Below are 20,306 nucleotides of genomic sequence, written 5' to 3'. Positions count from 1 at the left end.
AACTCCTCTAAGGATGATGACCTCCTCTAAGGATGAGGACCTCGGGGCTCCCAATAGGGCCGGAATACTGGATAATATATAGACTAGTCTCACCTGCTGGGTCAGATTATGGTTATACTAAGGGAGGGTCGACTCAGAGGTGTTACATACTATAGGGTTTTTATATGGTCTGTGTCTCAGCTTATAGGGCGGAGCCTCCCTCATTTATCGCATTTACACTATAGGAATTTTATAGGGTCTGCGTCTCAGCTTATAGTCCGGACCCTCCCTCATACATCCAAAATAAACTACAGGGCTGTTACAGGGTCTGCGTCTCTGTTTATAGGACGGACCCTCCCTCGTTAATTGAAAAACACTAAATATGGCTCTTTTTCTTTCAGAATGAAAAGGAAGAAACTTTGACAACTAACGTCTGGCTACAATTAGTGAGTATATATATATATATCATAAATAACAGCGAGAGGGGGGGGGGGAGAAAGGAGGGGGAGGGGGGTGTGCGAGAGAGGAGGGAGAGGGGTGTGTGAGTATTGATGCCTTGTAAATGAATGAATTGGTTTCCCAAGGAATGGGTGGATTATCGATTATCCTGGAACGTGACCCAATATGATGGCATCGAGATTCTGCGCATCCCCTTCCACATGGTGTGGCTACCGGACATTGTCCTGGAGAATAAGTGAGTGACCCCCGCAGGGTGACACAGTGACACAGACAGAAGGGAGCTATGAGACTGTCCCTCCCCCCGCAGGGTGACACAGTGAAACAGACAGAAGGGAGCTATGAGTCTATCCCTCCACCCGCAGGGTGACACAGTGACACAGACAGAAGGGAGCTATGAGCCTGTCCCTCCCCCCGCAGGGTGACACAGTGACACAGACAGAAGGGAGCTATGAGTCTGTCCCTCCCCCCGCAGGGTGACACAGTGACACAGACAGAAGGGAGCTATGAGCCTGTCCCTCCCCCCGCAGGGTGACACAGACAGAAGGGAGCTATGAAACTGTCCCTCCCCCCGCAGGGTGACACAGTGACACAGACAGAAGGGAGCTATGAGCCTGTCCCTCCCCCCGCAGGGTGACACAGTGACACAGACAGAAGGGAGCTATGAGTCTGTCCCTCCCCCCGCAGGGTGACACAGTGACACAGACAGAAGGGAGCTATGAGCCTGTCCCTCCCCACGCAGGGTGACACAGTGATACAGACAGAAGGGAGCTATGAGCCTGTCCCTCCCCCCACAGGGTGACACAGTGACACAGACAGAAGGGAGCTATGAGACTGTCCCTCCCCCTGCAGGGTGACACAGTGACACAGACAGAAGGGAGCTATGAGTCTGTCCCTCCCCCCGCAGGGTGACACAGACAGAAGGGAGCTATGAGACTGTCCCTCCCCCCGCAGGGTGACACAGACAGAAGGGAGCTATGAGTCTGTCCCTCCCCCCGCAGGGTGACACAGTGACACAGACAGAAGGGAGCTATGAGTCTGTCCCTCCCCCCGCAGGGTGACACAGACAGAAGGGAGCTATGAGACTGTCCCTCCCCCCGCAGGGTGACACAGACAGAAGGGAGCTATGAGTCTGTCCCTCCCCCCGCAGGGTGACACAGTGACACAGACAGAAGGGAGCTATGAGTCTGTCCCTCCCCCCGCAGTGTGACACAGACAGAAGGGAGCTATGAGTCTGTCCCTCCCCCCGCAGGGTGACACAGTGACACAGACAGAAGGGAGCTATGAGTCTGTCCCTCCCCCCGCAGGGTGACACAGTGACACAGACAGAAGGGAGCTATGAGTCTGTCACTCCCCCCGCAGGGTGACACAGTGACACAGACAGAAGGGAGCTATGAGTCTGTCCCTCCCCCCAAAGGGTGACACAATGACACAGACAGAAGGGAGCTATTGTATTGTATGTCTTTATTTATATGGCGCCAAAAGAGTACTCAGCGCTTCACAAAGAATATAGTACAGGGAATTATAATACAATAAGTGCAGCAAAAATCAGACAATGGGAAATGAAATCCCTGCCCCGAAGAGCTTACAATCTAAGAGGTTTGATGAGGAACTTACAGAGACAGCAGGTGAGGGAGTAAGTGCTGTAGATGGCAGTGCTTGGCCACAATGGGTGGTATGAGTGATTGTGGGACAGTAGCCACGAGTGCAGGCTGTTGGGGTGCTTTATTTGTGGGGCAAGTTTTAAGGTTAGTCAGTGTTAAATGAAAAGGTTAACACCATTTACAGGGGAAGAGATGGCAGGGAGGCGTGGGTGAGATCAGGTGTGTATGTCTGGGTTCAGGCTTAGGGGAGATCCCCAGCAGCGGGAAGGAGTAGATAGAGGGTGTGAATAGAGGATTTGTGGGGGTGATTTTTGTTGCGGGGTAAAGAAGTTGTTGGGAGAGAGGTGTATAAATAATGGTGCAGTGGGGAAGTTGGAGAGAACAGGGACATTCACCAAGGAGTGAGGAAACAGTAAACAGCTATAGGGAGGGCATAGTGAGATACAGGAGGAGAGGGCATAGTGAGATACAGGAGTGAGGTCATAGTGAGATGCAGGAGGAGAGGGCATAGTGAGACGCAGGAGGAGAGGGCATAGTGAGATGCAGGAGGAGAGGGCATAGTGAGATGCAGGAGGAGAGGGCATAGTGAGATGCAGGAGGAGAGGGCATAGTGAGATGCAGGAGGAGAGGGCATAGTGAGATGCAGGAGGAGAGGGCATAGTGAGACGCAGGAGGAGAGGGCATAGTGAGATGCAGGAGGAGAGGGCATAGTGAGATGCAGGAGGAGAGGGCATAGTGAGACGCAGGAGGAGAGGGCATAGTGAGACGCAGGAGGAGAGGGCATAGTGAGATGCAGGAGGAGAGGGCATAGTGAGATGCAGGAGGAGAGGGCATAGTGAGATGCAGGAGGAGAGGGCATAGTGAGATGCAGGAGGAGAGGGCATAGTGAGATGCAGGAGGAGAGGGCATAGTGAGATGCAGGAGGAGAGGGCATAGTGAGATGCAGGAGGAGAGGGCATAGTGAGATACAGGAGGAGAGGGCATAGTGAGATGCAAGAGGAGAGGGCATAGTGAGATGCAGGAGGAGAGGGCATAGTGAGATGCAGGAGGAGAGGGCATAGTGAGATACAGGAGGAGAGGGCATAGTGAGATGCAGGAGGAGAGGGCATAGTGAGATACAGGAGGAGAGGGCATAGTGAGATGCAGGAGGAGAGGGCATAGTGAGATGCAGGAGGAGAGGACATAGTGAGACGCAGGAGGAGAGGGCATAGTGAGATGCAGGAGGAGAGGGCATAGTGAGATGCAGGAGGGAGGGCATAGTGAGATACAGGAGGGAGGGCATAGTGAGATACAGGAGGAGAGGGCATAGTGAGACGCAGGAGGAGAGGGCATAGTGAGATGCAGGAGGAGAGGGCATAGTGAGATGCAGGAGGAGAGGGCATAGTGAGATGCAGGAGGAGAGGGCATAGTGAGATGCAGGAGGGAGGGCATAGTGAGATGCAGGAGGAGAGGGCATAGTGAGATGCAGGAGGAGAGGGCATAGTGAGATGCAGGAGGAGAGGGCATAGTGAGATGCAGGAGGAGAGACTTCCCAGGTATAGGGGGATAGGAAGAGTACAAAGAATCACAGCTTTTAGAAAGTAAAGTTCTCGCAGCTGCAGAGTTGTTGTCCGGAGCCCCGATCTTCCTCCAATCGTCACCTCCAATGTCACCTCCAAGTTTAACTCCACACACTGAAATGTTACACACAGCCACGGTATCCTGCCTTAAGTACTCTAAAACACAGTCCCTTTGACTAACAATTAAGGGAGGGGTCTGCCTAATCAACTCAGACACACCAAATTGTTAATTACATTTTAGGATCTCGCAAATTGAAGGAGACATACCAATTAATACGTTTTAAAATCTGTAGCAATTGATAGTAGAATCCAGCTCAAACATACCAATTAATAATTAAAAAAATTACTATGAATCTGCCCCTCCCACAACAGGGTGACACAGTGACACGGACGGAAGGGAGCTATGAGTCTGTCCCTCCCCCCGCAGGGTGACACAGTGACACGGACGGAAGGGAGCTATGAGTCTGTCCCTCCCCCCGCAGGGTAACACAGTAACACAGACAGAAGGGAGCGATGAGTCTGTCCCTCCCCCGCAGGGTGACACAGTGACACAGACAGAAGGGAGCTATGAGTCTGTCCCTTCCCCCGCAGTGTGACACAGTGACACAGACAGAAGGGAGCTATGAGTCTGTCCCTCCCCCCGCAGGGTGACACAGTGTCACAGACAGAAGGGAGCTATGAGCCTGTCCCCCCCCCCCCCCCCCGCAGGGTGACACAGTGACACAGACAGAAGGGAGCTATGAGTCTGTCCCTCCCCCCCGCAGGGTGACACAGTGACACGGACAGAAGGGAGCTATGAGTCTGTCCCTCCCCCCCGCAGGGTGACACAGTGACACGGACGGAAGGGAGCTATGAGCCTGTCCCTCCCCCCGCAGGGTGACACAGACAGAAGGGAGCTATGAGCCTGTCCCTCCCCCCCGCAGGGTGACACAGTGACACGGACAGAAGGGAGCTATGAGTCTGTCCCTCCCCCCCGCAGGGTGACACAGTGACACGGACGGAAGGGAGCTATGAGTCTGTCCCTCCCCCCCGCAGGGTGACACAGTGACACGGACGGAAGGGAGCTATGAGTCTGTCCCTCCCCCCGCAGGGTGACACAGTGACACGGACGGAAGGGAGCTATGAGTCTGTCCCTCCCCCCGCAGGGTGACACAGTGACACAGACAGAAGGGAGCTATGAGCCTGTCCCTCCCCCCGCAGGGTGACACAGTGACACAGACAGAAGGGAGCTATGAGCCTCTCCTTCCCCCCGCAGGGTGACACAGACAGAAGGGAGCTATGAGTCTCTCCCTCCCCCCGCAGGGTGACACAGACAGAAGGGAGCTATGAGTCTGTCCCTCCCCCCGCAGGGTGACACAGTGACACAGACAGAAGGGAGCTATGAGCCTCTCCCTCCCCCCGCAGGGTGACACAGACAGAAGGGAGCTATGAGTCTGTCCCTCCCCCCGCAGGGTGACACAGTGACACAGACAGAAGGGAGCTATGAGTCTGTCCCTCCCCCCGCAGGGTGACACAGTGACACAGACAGAAGGGAGCTATGAGTCTGTCCCTCCCCCGCAGGGTGACACAGTGACACAGACAGAAGGGAGCTATGAGCCTGTCCCTCCTCCCGCAGGGTGACACGGTGACACAGACAGAAGGGAGCTATGAGTCTGTCCCTCCCCCGCAGGGTGACACAGTGACACAGACAGAAGGGAGCTATGAGTCTGTCCCTCCCCCCGCAGGGTGACACAGTGACACAGACAGAAGGGAGCTATGAGCCTGTCCCTCCCCCCACAGGGTGACACAGTGACACAGACAGAAGGGAGCTATGAGTCTGTCCCTCCCCCCGCAGGGTGACACAGTGACACAGACAGAAGGGAGCTATGAGGCTGTCCCTCCCCCCGCAGGGTGACACAGTGACACAGACAGAAGGGAGCTATGAGTCTGTCCCTCCCCCCGCAGGGTGACACAGTGACACAGACAGAAGGGAGCTATGAGCCTGTCCCTCCCCCCGCAGGTTGACACGGAGCCCCTCCCCCCGCAGTGTGACACGGTGCCCCTCCCCCCGCAGGGTGACACGGAGCCCCTCCCCCCGCAGTGTGACACGGAGCCCCTCCCCCCGCAGGGTGACACGGAGCCCCTCCCCCCGCAGGGTGACACGGAGCCCCTCCCCCCCGCAGGGTGACACGGAGCCCCTCCCCCCCGCAGGGTGACACGGAACCCCTCCCCCCGCAGGGTGACACGGAGCCCCTCCCCCCGCAGGGTGACACGGAGCCCCTCCCCCCGCAGGGTGACACAGAGCCCCTCCCCCCGCAGGGTGACACGGAGCCCCTCCCCCCCGCAGGGTGACACGGAGCCCCTCCCCCCGCAGGGTGACACGGAGCCCCTCCCCCCCGCAGGGTGACACGGAGCCCCTCCCCCCGCAGGGTGACACGGAGCCCCTCCCCCCGCAGGGTGACACGGAGCCCCTCCCCCCGCAGGGTGATAAGGAGCCCCTCCCCCCGCAGGGTGACACGGTGTCTCATGTTGCAGCATCGATGGGAAGTTTGACGTGGCGTATTATGCCAACGTGCTTGTCTATGCCACGGGAGACATGTACTGGCTGCCGCCCGCCATCTTCCGCAGCACGTGCAGCATCGAGGTCACCTACTTCCCGTTCGACTGGCAGAACTGCTCCTTGGTATTCAGGTGAGGTGCCAGTCCTAGAGGTGCCCGGCTGTGCCAGTCCTAGAGGTGCCCGGCTGTGCCAGTCCTAGAGGTGCCCGGCTGTGTATCCCTGTGCCAGTCCTAGAGGTGCCCGGCTGTGCCAGTCCTAGAGGTACCAGGCTGTGTATCCCTGTGCCAGCCCTAGAGGTGCCCGGCTGTGTATCCCTGTGCCAGCCCTAGAGGTGCCAGGCTGTGTATCCCCTATGCCAGCCCTAGAGGTGCCCGGCTGTGCCAGTCCTAGAGGTGCCAGGCTGTGTATCCCTGTGCCAGCCCTAGAGGTGCCCGGCTGTGCCAGTCCTAGAGGTGCCAGGCTGTGTATCCCTGTGCCAGCCCTAGAGGTGCCCGGCTGTGCCAGTCCTAGAGGTGCCCGGCTGTGCCAGTCCTAGAGGTGCCAGGCTGTGTCTCCCCTGTGCCAGTCCTAGAGGTGCCCGGCTGTGTCTCCCCTGTGCCAGTCCTAGAGGTGCCCGGCTGTGTCTCTGTATCCCTGTGCCAGCCCTAGAGGTGCCCGGCTGTGTATCCCCCTGTACCAGCCCTAGAGGTGCCAGGCTGTGTATCCCTGTGCCAGCCCTAGAAGTACCAGGCTGTGTATATCCCCTGTGCCAGCCCTAGAGGTGCCCGGCTGTGTATCCCTGTGCCAGCCCTAGAGGTACCAGGCTGTGTATCCCCTATGCCAGCCCTAGAGGTGCCCGGCTGTGTATCCCTGGGCCAGCCCTAGAGGTACCAGGCTGTGTATCCCTGTGCCAGCCCTAGAGGTGCCAGGCTGTGTATCCCCTATGCCAGCCCTAGAGGTGCCCGGCTGTGTATCCCTGGGCCAGCCCTAGAGGTACCAGGCTGTGTATCCCTGTGCCAGCCCTAGAGGTGCCCGGCTGTGTCTGTGCCAGTCCTAGAGGCGCCCGGCTGTGTCTCCCCTGTGCCAGCCCTAGAGGTGCCCGGCTGTGTCTCCCCTGTGCCAGCCCTAGAGGTGCCCGGCTGTGTCTCCCCTATGCCAGCCCTAGAGGTGCCCGGCTGTGTCTCCCCTGTGCCAGCCCTAGAGGTGCCCGGCTGTGTCTCCCCTGTGCCAGCCCTAGAGGTGCCCGGCTGTGTCTCCCCTGTGCCAGCCCTAGAGGTGCCTGGCTGTGTCTCCCCTGTGCCAGCCCTAGAGGTGCCCGGCTGTCTCCCCTGTGCCAGCCCTAGAGGTGCCCGGCTGTCTCCCCTGTGCCAGCCCTAGAGGTGCCCGGCTGTCTCCCCTGTGCCAGCCCTAGAGGTGCCCGGCTGTGTCTCCCCTGTGCCAGCCCTAGAGGTGCCTGGCTGTGTCTCCCCTGTGCCAGCCCTAGAGGTGCCAGGCTGTGTCTCCCCTGTGCCAGCCCTAGAGGTGCCAGGCTGTGTCTCCCCTGTGCCAGCCCTAGAGGTGCCCGGCTGTGTCTCCCCTGTGCCAGCCCTAGAGGTGCCCGGCTGTGTCTCCCCTGTGCCAGCCCTAGAGGTGCCTGGCTGTGTCTCCCCTGTGCCAGCCCTAGAGGTGCCCGGCTGTGTCTCCCCTGTGCCAGCCCTAGAGGTGCCTGGCTGTGTCTCCCCTGTGCCAGCCCTAGAGGTGCCCGGCTGTGTCTCCCCTGTGCCACCTAGAGGTGCCCGGCTGTGTATCCCTGTGCCAGCCCTAGAGGTACCAAGGCTGTGTATCCCTGTGCCAGCCCTAGAGGTACCAGGCTGTGTATCCCTGTGCCAGCCCTAGAGGTGCCCGGCTGTGTCTCCCCTGTGCCACCTAGAGGTACCAGGCTGTGTATCCCTGTGCCAGCCCCTAGAGGTACCAGGCTGTGTATCCCTGTGCCAGCCCTAGAGGTGCCCGGCTGTGTATCCCCCCTGTGCCAGCCCTAGAGGTGCCAGGCTGTGTATCCCTGTGCCAGCCCTAGAGGTGCCCGGCTGTGTATCCCTGTGCCAGCCCTAGAGGTACCAGGCTGTGTATCCCCTGTGCCAGCCCTAGAGGTACCAGGCCTGTGTATCCCTGTGCCAGCCCTAGAGGTACCAGGCTGTGTATCCCCTGTGCCAGCCCTAGAGGTACCAGGCCTGTGTATCCCTGGGCCAGCCCTAGAGGTACCAGGCTGTGTATCCTGTGCCAGCCCTAGAGGTACCCGAGGCTGTGTATCCCTGTGCCAGCCCTAGAGGTGCCCGGCTGTGTCTCCCCTGTGCCAGCCCCTAGAGGTGCCCGGCTGTGTATCCCCCTGTGCCAGCCCTAGAGGTGCCAGGCTGTGTATCCCCTGTGCCAGCCCTAGAGGTGCCCGTGCTGTGTATCCCTGGGCCAGCCCTAGAGGTACCAGGCTGTGTATCCCTGTGCCAGCCCTAGAGGTGCCCGGCTGTGTCTGTGCCAGTCCTAGAGGTGCCCGGCTGTGTATCCCTGGGCCAGCCCTAGAGGTACCAGGCTGTGTATCCCTGTGCCAGCCCTAGAGGTGCCCGGCTGTGTCTGTGCCAGTCCTAGAGGCGCCCCGGCTGTGTCTCCCCTGTGCCAGCCCTAGAGGTGCCCGGCTGTGTCTCCCCTGTGCCAGCCCTAGAGGTGCCCGGCTGTCTCCCCTGTGCCAGCCCTAGAGGTGCCCGGGCTGTGTATCCCTGTGCCACCTAGAGGTGCCCGGCTGTCTCCCCTGTGCCAGCCCTAGAGGTGCCCGGCTGTGTATCCCCCTGTGCCAGCCCCTAGAGGTGCCAGGCTGTGTATCCCCTATGCCAGCCCCTAGAGGTACCAGGCTGTGCTATCCCCCTGTGCCAGCCCTAGAGGTGCCAGGCTGTGTATCCCCTATGCCAGCCCTAGAGGTGCCCGGCTGTGTATCCCTGGGCCAGCCCTAGAGGTACCAGGCTGTGTAATCCTGTGCCAGCCCTAGAGGTGCCCGGCTGTGTCTGTGCCAGTCCTAGAGGCGCCCGGCTGTGTCTCCCCCTGTGCCAGTCCTAGAGGTGCCCGGCTGTGTCTCCCCTGTGCCAGCCCTAGAGGTGCCCGGCTGTGTCTCCCCTGTGCCAGCCCTAGAGGTGCCCGGCTGTGTCTCCCCTGTGCCAGTCCTAGAGGTGCCCGGCTGTGTCTCCCCTGTGCCAGCCCTAGAGGTGCCCGGCTGTGTCTCCCTGTGCCAGCCCTAGAGGTGCCCGGCTGTCTCCCCTGTGCCAGCCCTAGAGGTGCCAGTCCTAGAGGTGCCCGGCTGTCTCCCCTGTGCCAGCCCTAGAGGTGCCCGGCTGTGTCTCCCCTGTGCCAGCCCTAGAGGTGCCCGGCTGTGTCTCCCCTGTGCCAGCCCTAGAGGTGCCTGGCTGTGTCTCCCCTGTGCCAGCCCTAGATTTGCCCGGCTGTGTCTCCCCTGTGCCAGCCCTAGAGGTGCCCGGCTGTGTCTCCCCTGTGCCACCTAGAGGTACCAGGCTGTGTATCCCTGTGCCAGCCCTAGAGGTACCAGGCTGTGTATCCCTGTGCAGCCCTAGAGGTACCAGGCTGTGTATCCCTGTGCCAGCCCCTAGAGGTGCCCGGCTGTGTCTCCCCCGTGCCACCTAAGAGGTGCCCGGCTGTGTCTCCCCTGTGCCACCTAGAGGTGACCCGACTGTGTCTCCCTGTGCCAGCCCTAGAGGTGCCCGGCTGTGTCTCCCCTGTGCCAGCCCTAGAGGTGCCCGGGCTGTGGTCTGTGCCAGTCCTAGAGGCTGTGTCTGTGCCAGTCCTAGAGGCTGTGTCTGTGCCAGTCCTAGAGGTGCCCGGCTGTGTCTGTGCCAGTCCCAGAGGCTGTGTCTGTGCCAGTCCTAGAGGCTGTGTCTGTGCCAGTCCTAGAGGCTGTGTCTGTGCCAGTCCTAGAGGCTGTGTCTGTGCCAGTCCTAGAGGTGCCCGGCTGTGTCTGTGCCAGTCCTAGAGGCGGTGTCTGTGCCCGCAGGTCCCAGACGTACAATGCACAGGGAGATAGATCTGCAGCTGGCGCTGGACACGGAGACCCAGGCCGTGATTGAGTGGGTGGATATCGACCCCGAAGCGTTCACAGGTAACCTTCCCCGGACCCTGCCTTATAAGGGGGGACCCCCCGACCCTGTATAAGAGGGACCCCCCAACCCTGTATAAAGAGGGACCCCCCCGACCCTGTAATAAGAGGGACCCCCCAACCCTGTATAAGAGGGACCCCCCCGACCCTGTATAAGAGGGACCCCCCTGACCCCTGTATAAGAGGGGACCCCCCCGACCCCTGTATAAGAGGGTCTGTGACCCTATATGAGACGCACTCCCTGACGCTATGTAAGAAGGGACTTTATATAAGAAGGACCCCCTCGACCCTGTATAAGAGGGATTTCCTGTCCCTATATAGGAGGGACTATGACCCTATATAAGGATTCTCCGACATTTCTCCCCCTCTCTCTTCCCCTCTTTCTCCGTTCCTCCCTCATTTTTCTCGACCCCTCCCTCCCCTCTACCCTCCCCCCTCAACTCCTCCACCCCCCTCTCCCTATCTCCCCCTTCACTGTCTCCCCCCTCCCTCACTGTCCTCCCTCCTCCCTGTAAACTCCCTCCCTCCTTCTCCCTCTCTCCCCTCATGGTTTCCCCCCCTCATTGTCTCCCCCCTCCCTCTCCACCGTCTCCCCCTCACTCTCCCCCCTCCATCCCTCTCACTTTCTCCTGCTCTCCCCCTCCCCCCTCTTTCCCCTCCCTGTAACCACCCTCCCTCTCACTTTCTCCGCTCTCACCCCCTCCCTCACACTTTCTCCCGCTCTCCCTCCCTCCTCCCTCTCTCCCCTCCCTGTAACCCCCTCCCTCTCTTTCTCCTGCTCTCCCCCTCACTGTCTCCCCCCTCCTCTCACTTTCTCCCGCTCTCCCCCCCTCCCTCTCCCTCTCCCTGTAACCCCCCTCCCTCTCACTTTCTCCCGCTCTCCGCCCTCCCCTCTCCCACTCCCTGTAACCCCCCTCCCTCTCCCGCTCTCCCCCCCTCTCCCCCCCCTCAGAGAACGGGGAGTGGGCGATTAAGCAACCGCCCGGCCCGGAAGATCGTGAACCTGAGCTTCTCCCCCGGATGACCTGGAATACCAGGAGATCTTCTTCTGCCTGATTATCCAGCGCAAACCGCTCTTCTACATCATCAACATCATCGCGCCCTGCGTGCTCATCTCCTCCATCGTGGTGGTGGTGTACTTCCTGCCCGCCAAGGGTGAGACATAGCCGGGGGTGCCGACTGGCAGCCGGGTGTGCCGACTGGCAGCCGGGTGTGCCGACAGGCAGCCGGGTGTGCCGACAGATAGCCGGGTGTGCCGACAGATAGCCGGGTGTTGCCGACAGGCAGCCGGGTGTGCCGACAGACAGCCGGTGTGCCGGACAGATAGCCGGGTGTGCCGACAGATAGCCGGGGTGTGCCGACAGGCAGCCGGGTGTGCCGACAGGCAGCCGGGTGTGCCGACAGGCAGCCGGTGTGCCGACAGATAGCCGGGTGTGCCGACAGGCAGCCGGGTGTGCCGACAGATAGCCGGGTGTGGCCGACAGATAAAGCCGGGTGTGCCGACAGATAGCCGGGTGTGCCGACAGATAGCTGGGTGTGCGACAGGCAGCCGGGTGTGCCGACAGGCAGCCGGGTGTGCCGACAGGCAGCCGGTGTGCCGACAGATAGCCGGGTGTGCCGACAGGCAGTCGGGTGTGCCGATAGATAGCCGGGTGTGCCGACAGGCAGCCGGTGTGCCGACAGATAGCCGGGTGTGCCGACAGGCAGCCGGTGTGCCGACAGATAGCCGGGTGTGCCGACAGATAGCCGGGTGTGCCGACAGGCAGCCGGGAGTGCCGACAGGCAGCCGTGTGCCGACAGATAGCCGGGTGTGCCGACAGGCAGCCGGGTGTGCCGACAGGCAGCCGGGTGTGCCGACAGGCAGCCGGGTGTCCCGACAGGCAGCCGGGTGTCCCGACAGGCACGCCCGGGTGTGCCGACAGGCAGCCGGGTGTGCCGACAGAATAGCCGGGTGTGCCGACAGATAGCCGGTGTGCCGACAGGCAGCCGGGTGTGCCGACAGGCAGCCGGTGTGCCGACAGATAGCCGGTGTGCCGACAGGCAGCCGGGTGTGCGACAGGCAGCCGGGGTGTGCCGACAGGCAGCCGGTGTGCCGACAGATAGCCGGGGTGTGCCGACAGGCAGCCGGGTGTGCCGACAGGCAGCCGGTGTGCCGACAGGCAGCCCGGGTGTGCCGACAGGCAGCCGGTGTGCCCGACAGATAGCCGGGTGTGCCGACAGGCAGCCGGGTTTGCCGACAGCCTGTCGGGTGCCGACAGGCAGCCGGGTGTGCCGACAGATAGCCGGGTGTGCCGACAGGCAGCCGGGTGTGCCCGTCAGGCAGCCGGTGTGCCGACAGATAGCCGGGTGTGCCGACAGGCAGCCGGGTGTGCGACAGGCAGCCAGGTGTCCCGACAGGCAGCCGGGTGTACTGACAGCCATGGGGGGGGGGGGGGGCGAGATGAGACATAGCCATGGGGGGGGGGGAGGGGGCAAGATGAGACATAGCCATGGGGGGGGGGGGGCAAGATGAGACATAGCCATGGGGGAGAGGGGGAGGGGGAGACATAGCCATGGGGGGGGGGGGGGGTGGGATGACATACTGTAGCCATGTGAACTGACAGCTGAATATGGAGAAAGTCATCTGTGTTTACAATCTAACCCTGTATGCTCTCATTCCCCTCCTCCTACCCCTTTCTCTCCCCCCACCCTCACTTTGCTCTCCCCCCTCTCTCCTCTGCTCCCTCCCCCCCCTTCTCTCCCCCCCTTATTCTGCTCTCTCCCCCCCTTATTCTGCTCTCTCCCTCCCCCTCTCTCTCTTCCCACCCCTCTCTTTCTCCTCTCTCTCCCCCCTCTCTTCCCCCTCTCCCCCTCTCTCTCTCCCAACCCCTCTTTCACCTCTCTCTCTCCCCCTCTCCCTCCCTCTCTCCCCCCCCTCTCTCTCTCCCAACCCCTCTCTTTCTCCTCTCTCTCCCTCCCTCTCCCCCCCCTCTCCCCCCTCTCCAACCCCTCTCCCCCTCTCCCAACCCCTCTTTCTCCTCTCTCCCTCCCCCCGTCTCTCTCTCCCAACCCCTCTCTCCCTCTCTCCCAACCCCTCTCCTTTCTCCCCCCCTCTCTCCCTCCCTCTCTCTCTCCCAACCCCTCTCTTTCTCCCCTCTCTCTCCCCCCCTCTCCCTACCTCTATCCCCCCTCTCCCTCCCTCTCTCCCCCCCCTCTCCCTCCCTCTCTCCCCCCCCTCTCTCCTCCCTCTCTCCCCCCTCTCTCTCTCCCAACCCCTCTCTTTCTCCCCCCCTCTCCCCCTCTCTCTCCCAACCCTCTCTTTCTCCCCTCTCCTCTCCACCTCTCTCCCCCCCTCTCCCTCCCTCTCTCTCCCCCCCTCTCTCTCTCTCCAACCCCTCTCTTTCTCCCCTCTCTCTCCCCCCCCTAGCTGGAGGGCAGAAGTGCACAGTGTCTGTCTCCGTGCTCCTAGCTCAGACTGTCTTCCTCTTCCTCATTGCTCAGAAGGTTCCAGAGACATCCCTCAGTATCCCACTCATCGGGAAGTGAGTCCACGTGTGTGTGTGTGTGTGTGTGTGTGGTGTGTGTGTGTGTGTGTGTGTGTGTGTGGTGTGTGTGGGTGTGGTGTGTGTGTGTGTGTGTGTGTGTGTGTGTGTGTGTGTGTGTGTGTGTGTGTGTGTGTGTGTGTGTGTGTGTGTGTGTGTGAAGGAGGTGTGTGTGTGTGTGTGGGTTGTGTGTGGGGTCTGTGTGTGTGTGTGTGTGTGTGTGTGTGGTGTGGTGTGGTGTGTGTGTTGGTGTGTGGGTGCTGTGGGGTGTGTGGGGTCTGTGTGTGTGTGTGTGTGTGTGTGTGGTGTAGGTGTGTGTGTGTGTGTGGTGGGTGTGTGTGGGGTCTGTGTGTGTGGTGTGTGTGTGTGTGTGGTGTGCTCATTAAGCACTGACCGACTGACCGATATAGATTACTCAATCAATTTCATTAACCAATCAATAAATGACTCAATGAATTACCCTATCCGTGATTATGTGTCAATCATTGTATTAATCAATTACGCAATCCGCGATTTCATTATTTGGTTAATGTATTAATCAATGTATTCATTAATCAACCAATCGATCAAATGATCAAAACAGAAAAATTCAATTCCACAACGAATATCAATCAATTCACGGATCAGTCTCTCATTTTATTCATGGATATTGACAGATTCATAAATAAATAGACGAATGATTGATAGGTTATTCATGACATTGAAGGGCTGAATGATACATTGATTAATGGATCTATTGATGAATTCAGTATCTGACCATTGATTATTGATCGATTTATTGATTTTGAAATTGATAAATTAATGAATTGGTGAATAATAATTGTGTTGCCTGGTTGATGTATTGTTGAATAAATAAATGTATTTGATTAATGATTAATAAACAGATTTATTGAGGACTTCATTATTGATTCATATATTGTTGAGTTTATTGATTGCAAGCTTACATAATTAATCAATTAGTTTATTAATTGATATGTTAATTGTGGAATTGGATGACTAACTGATTAATCGATTGATTACTCAATAAATTGATTAATAGACTTCCTAATTATTGATAAATGGATTGCCTGATTGATACATTCATTGATTTACAGATTGATAGGTTCATGAATTCATCAATTGATTGACATGTTATTGTAGAATCAAATGGTTGATAAATTGATTTGTAAACAAATTGATTGATAAACTGATATTGATCAATTAGATTTATACATGTATAGATTGGTCAATTTCGTACATTATTCAATTGATGAGCTGATTGACAGTCCAGTTAGTCAATGCAATGGCTGATTGATTAGTTGATTGACTGATATATTGATAATCATTAGCTAATTGTTGACTGCCAATCAATAAGCTCAGCCATTCAATTCCAATCAATTAATCAATTCATTCATCACTCAGTTTATAAATGCCACAATTAATATATCAATCATTTCATTCATTGATTGAAGCTGTCAAACAATAAACTCAGCAATTAATACATTAATTGATTGATACATGTATTGTGGTATTTAATGACACTGAATGATTGAACTAATTGGTTGATTGATTACCAATTAATAAATTAACAAAATGTATAAGCTAAAGGGCTACGTAAAAATAGCAGTGCTATACAAGAACATGCTATTATTATTATTATGAAGGTAATGCATGTATTAATAAATTGATTAATTGAGTAATTAATCCCTCTCATCTAATACTCCGTATCTCTTGCAGGTTTCTGATCTTTGCTATGTTCGTGTCTACGCTCATCGTCCTGAACTGTGTCATCGTCCTTAACGTGTCTCTCCGGACGCCCAGTACCCATAGCATGAGCTCCAGCATCAAACACGTGAGGCCACGCCCATTAATACTCCCACAGAGAGTACTCCGACCGAGAGTACTCCGACCGAGAGTACTCCGACCGAGTGCCAGCAATGCCGCAGTATTACAAACTTCTTCTGAGAGTACTAGCAGCATCTTCATATTATGTTCTCCAACTGGGAGTGCTAGCAATAGCGCAGTAACAGAGTACTAGCAACACTGCAGTATTCATTACTCCCACTGAAAGTACTGGCAATATCACGGTGTTCAATACTCTCACTCACAGTATTAGCAACATCGTAGCATTCCATACTCCAATTGACAGCCCTAGCAGTATCATAATACTCCCACTGAGAGCATTATACAAGCATCACAGTATTAAAAAACCCCGCCGAGACGCACAGGATGAAATAATGCTAGCCGTCTTTGCTGCCAATACGGACTAGTATGAAACTACTACAGAGTTGAAGTTTTACATAAATACTAGAAGTACTTCTAATGCTACCAAGAGTGAAGTATCCTTTAATACTAGCAGCGCTGGAACTACTAAAGATGGTGAAGTATTAAATATTGCTAGTAGTACTTAAGGCTATTACTGATAGTGAAGTATTAAATATTGCTAGTAGTACTTAAGGCTATTACTGATAGTGAAGTATTAAATATTGCTTGTAGTACTTAAGACTATTCCTGATAGTGAAGTATTAAATATTGCTTGTAGTACTTAAGGCTACTACTGATAGTGAAGTATTAAATATTGCTTGTAGTACTTAAGGCTACTACTGATAGTGAAGTATTAAACATTGCTAGAAGCACTGATAACATTACTAGAAGTAACGTATTAAATTATGCTAGCAGTACTGACAATACCACTACTAGACAAGCATCAATTACTACCAGGAGTACTAATAACATTAGATACGGTGGAATATTAAGTAACACTCCCAGTACTGATACTACTATGACTGGTAAAGTATTACACATTATCTGTACTGATAAGTCTACTGAAAGAGAAGTATTAAATATTGCTAGTAGTACTTAGAATACTACTGATAGTAGTGTACTAGTAACAATTTGACTCACTAGCATGCTGCATATTACCAGTGCTCGAAATTAATACTGCCAGTGGTACATACATTCATTAATACTGCCAGTGGTACATACATTCATTAATACTACGAGTGGTACGTAGTATTTCACGGCAGATAGGAACTTGACCCACCCTGTCATGATTCATACAAGTACTCTTGATTTATGCTGCCAGCACTCTCCATTAATACTCCCTGTATCCTTCATTGATACTGCCATCGCTCTCCATTAATACTCCCTGTATTCTTCATTGATACTGCCATCGCTCTCCATTAATACTCCCAGTACTCTCATTGGACCCTACCAGTACTCCCATTACTTTCTCCCCCCCCCCCCCCGTGTTCCTCGCCGGGCAGATGCTCCTGGAGGTGTTACCGCGGCACCTGCGGATGACGGTGGAGCCCTGCGAGGAGGCGGCGGAGACCCCGCGCGAGCGGAGGCGCAGCTCGCTGGGCATCATGCTGAAGGCGGAGGAGTACGTGCTGAGGAAACCCAGGAGCGAGCTGATGTTCGAGAGGCAGAGAGAGCGGCACGGGATGACCAGGGGCCCCGGGGGCCACAGGGGTACGGAGGGACCTTGAGGGACACATAAGGGGAGGCCCTGGGATGAGGGGGGGGGGAGGCTCGTGGGGCATAGAGGTGAGAGGAAGAACCGGAGGTCATAGGGGTAAGTTAGGGAGGCTCTGGGAGGTCACAGGGGTAAGGGTCCTCAAGGGCCACAGAGGTGAGGCCCTGGGGTGAGGAGGGAGATCATGGGGCATAGAGGTGAGGGGAAGAACCAGGGGTCATGGGGGCGAGGTGGGGAGGATCCAGGGGTCACAGGGGTACAGAGGGACCATGAGGGCCACAAGAGGAGGGGAGGCCCTGGGATGAGGAGGGGGGAAGGGGGGATAGAGGCGAGAGGAAGAACCAGGGGTCAGAGGGGTAAGGTGGGGAGGTTCTGAGGGCGACAAGGGTAAGGAGGGACCTCAAGTGTCACAACATTCAGGGGAAGCCTCAGGGGCCACAGGGGGGCATTGGGCTGAAAGGGCAAAGAGGGGAGCCAAGGGGTGGAAGGGGCAACGATGGGAGGCCCCAAGGGTAAGGAGAGGACACCCTGAGGTGGGGGGCAGGGGTAGCGAAGTGCATTGATGAGGATGGGCCCCAAGAGTGAGAAGGGAGCCCAGGGGCCACAGGGGTGAGGCGGGTAGCCAGGTGCAACTGGTGTGAGAAGGTAACTATGGGGACACAGGGGTGAGGGACAGAAGCCATGGGTGAGATGAATACTCCGTGAGTTACACATGGGCGACACGTACTCAGTGTGTGGCACTCACACTAGCCGGGTAACACACTAAATGTGATACACACTCAATAGGGAACCCGCATACACAGTGGGTGAAGCAATCGATGGGTAACACATACTCAATGGGCAAGATTCATCTTGTGCAACATTCAATTGCGAACACTCACCCAATAATAGATACTCAATGGGTGACACCTCATTGAGTGGGTCAGTCAACACGTAATACTCAACGGGAACACCTCGTGCTCCATGCTAGACATGAAGTGAGATGTACACGGAGATCCAAGAGGGATCCAAAGAGATTCCCCAGATCTGCACTCAGCCAAAATATCCCTACTTCAACAAGGCACACAGACAGTCTTCAAATAATGCTGGGGTTACCTGGTGTTAATACACCTGGGCTACATATCAAACACATATCAGCGTGCTATTACCCCGTGCATCCCACAGGTCTGGATACTTCACCGTTACCTGGTTGTTACTAAGGTTGAGCCGTTAGTATTTTTCTGTTTCTAGACATTGAGTGAGTAACCTTCATACTCAAGAGGTCGCCGCACTCAGCCATCGCTCACTCAGTGTTCATTCTCAGGAAGGGGACGCCCAATACTCGCAGTATACTCAGTGAGTAACACTCAGTGGGGGATGGGAAGATCAGACCCTCTGTGAGTCACACTCACTGGACACCAGACTATGAACCGTTCTCAACCAATCTCTGGTTAGACGAGGACGGGGGGTGACGCGCAGGAAAGGGGGGGCTCATTGGGGTGCCTTGTAACCTGTCACTTTTCTGCCACAGGCGACGGCTTTGATGTGGGGGTGACGACCACCTTGTATCGGAACTTAGCCCAGTGCGCCCCCGAAATAAAGGACTGTGTGGACGCCTGTAACTTTATCGCTGCGAGTACGAGGGAGCAGAACGTGACAGGAGCGGTGAGTGGGGCACAGTGACACATACAGAAGGGAGCTATGAGTCTGTCCCTCCCCCCGCAGGGTGACACAGTGACACAGACAGAAGGGAGCTATGAGCCTGGCCCTCCCCCCGCAGGGTGACACAGTGACACATACAGAAGGGAGCTATGAGTCTGTCCCTCCCCCCGCAGGGTGACACAGTGACAGACAGAAGGGAGCTATGAGCCTGTCCCTCCCCCCGCAGGGTGACACAGTGACACATACAGAAGGGAGCTATGAGTCTGTCCCTCCCCCCGCAGGGTGACACAGTGACACAGACAGAAGGGAGCTATGAGTCTGTCCCTCCCCCCGCAGGGTGACAGTGACAGACAGAAGGGAGCTATGAGCCTGTCCCTCCCCCCGCAGGGTGACACAGTGACACAGACAGAAGGGAGCTATGAGTCTGTCCCTCCCCTGCAGGGTGACACAGTGACACAGAAGGGAGCTATGAGTCTGTCCCTCCCCCCGCAGGGTGACACAGTGACACATACAGAAGGGAGCTATGAGCCTGTCCCTCCCCCCTGAAGGGTGACACAGTGACACAGCCAGAAGGGAGCTATGAGACTGTCCCTCCTCCCCCAGGGTGACACAGTGACACAAACAGAAGGGAGCTATGAGTCTGTCCCTCCCCCCGCAGTGTGACACAGTGACACAGACAGAAGGGAGCTATGAGACTGTCCCTCCCCCCGCAGGGTGACAGTGACACCGACAGAAGGGAGCTATGAGCCTGTCCCTCCCCCGCAGGGTGACACAGTGACAGACAGAAGGGAGCTATGAGTCTGTCCCTCCCCCCGCAGGGTGACACAGTAACAGACAGAAGGGAGCTATGAGTCTGTCCCTCCCCCCGCAGGGTGACACAGTCACACTCTCTCTCTCTCCCCTCCCCAGGAGATGGAGAATTGGATCCTGATGGGGAAGGTGTTGGATGCGCTCTGCTTTTGGGGAGCTCTGCCTCTTTTCGCCGTGGGGACACTTGCCATCTTTCTCATGGGACACTTCAACAACGCCCCGGACCACCCCTTTGAGGGAGACAACCGCCTCTACGAACCTTGAGGGAAGGACCAGGCGGACATAACCCGCTGAGTGACATCAGTTTGTCCAACACGGAAGACTTAAGTGTCACTCATTGAGTGCGAGTGCTGTGACCGTGCTGGGGGAGTGAAGTCACCCATTGAGTGCTACTCACAGGGTGTGATGCGAGTGTCCTTTAATTCGGGTGGCCTTCACTGGGCGTGGCCTGCATGTTCCACCGAATGTCCTTGAACGACCTTTGTCCAGCCGAGGCGAGAACGTCCAAACTCGCCAAAGACACAACTGTCGCTCGCTCAATGTTACCGTAAAAATGTTTTTCCCATTTATTGTCAAAGTCTTACTTCACTTCCAACTCCCCCCCCCCCCCCCCACCCCTTCTTTTATCGGGGTCA

At 56.6% G+C, this 20,306-nt stretch overlaps 1 protein-coding gene across 1 annotated transcript in view; it reads left to right on the top strand.

Annotated features, from left to right (window-relative positions):
* The window catches only part of CHRNE (cholinergic receptor nicotinic epsilon subunit), a 23,362-nt gene extending 3,122 nt beyond the window's left edge, over positions 1-20,240 (top strand). Inside the window, 13 exon segments of the mRNA XM_075577690.1 lie at positions 381-425; positions 564-673; positions 6,113-6,268; positions 10,141-10,159; positions 10,161-10,245; positions 11,195-11,217; positions 11,219-11,257; positions 11,259-11,397; positions 13,649-13,763; positions 15,480-15,594; positions 17,009-17,216; positions 18,731-18,864; positions 19,771-20,240. Coding sequence (XP_075433805.1) covers positions 381-425; positions 564-673; positions 6,113-6,268; positions 10,141-10,159; positions 10,161-10,245; positions 11,195-11,217; positions 11,219-11,257; positions 11,259-11,397; positions 13,649-13,763; positions 15,480-15,594; positions 17,009-17,216; positions 18,731-18,864; positions 19,771-19,935 — 1,353 coding nt within the window. The 3' untranslated portion in view covers positions 19,936-20,240.
* Positions 20,241-20,306: the final 66 nt, after the last annotated feature.

Source organism: Ascaphus truei, chromosome 20, assembly GCF_040206685.1.
Source record: "Ascaphus truei isolate aAscTru1 chromosome 20, aAscTru1.hap1, whole genome shotgun sequence".
NCBI classification, from domain to species: domain Eukaryota; kingdom Metazoa; phylum Chordata; class Amphibia; order Anura; family Ascaphidae; genus Ascaphus; species Ascaphus truei.
This window is presented reverse-complemented; position numbering and strand designations above follow the sequence as displayed.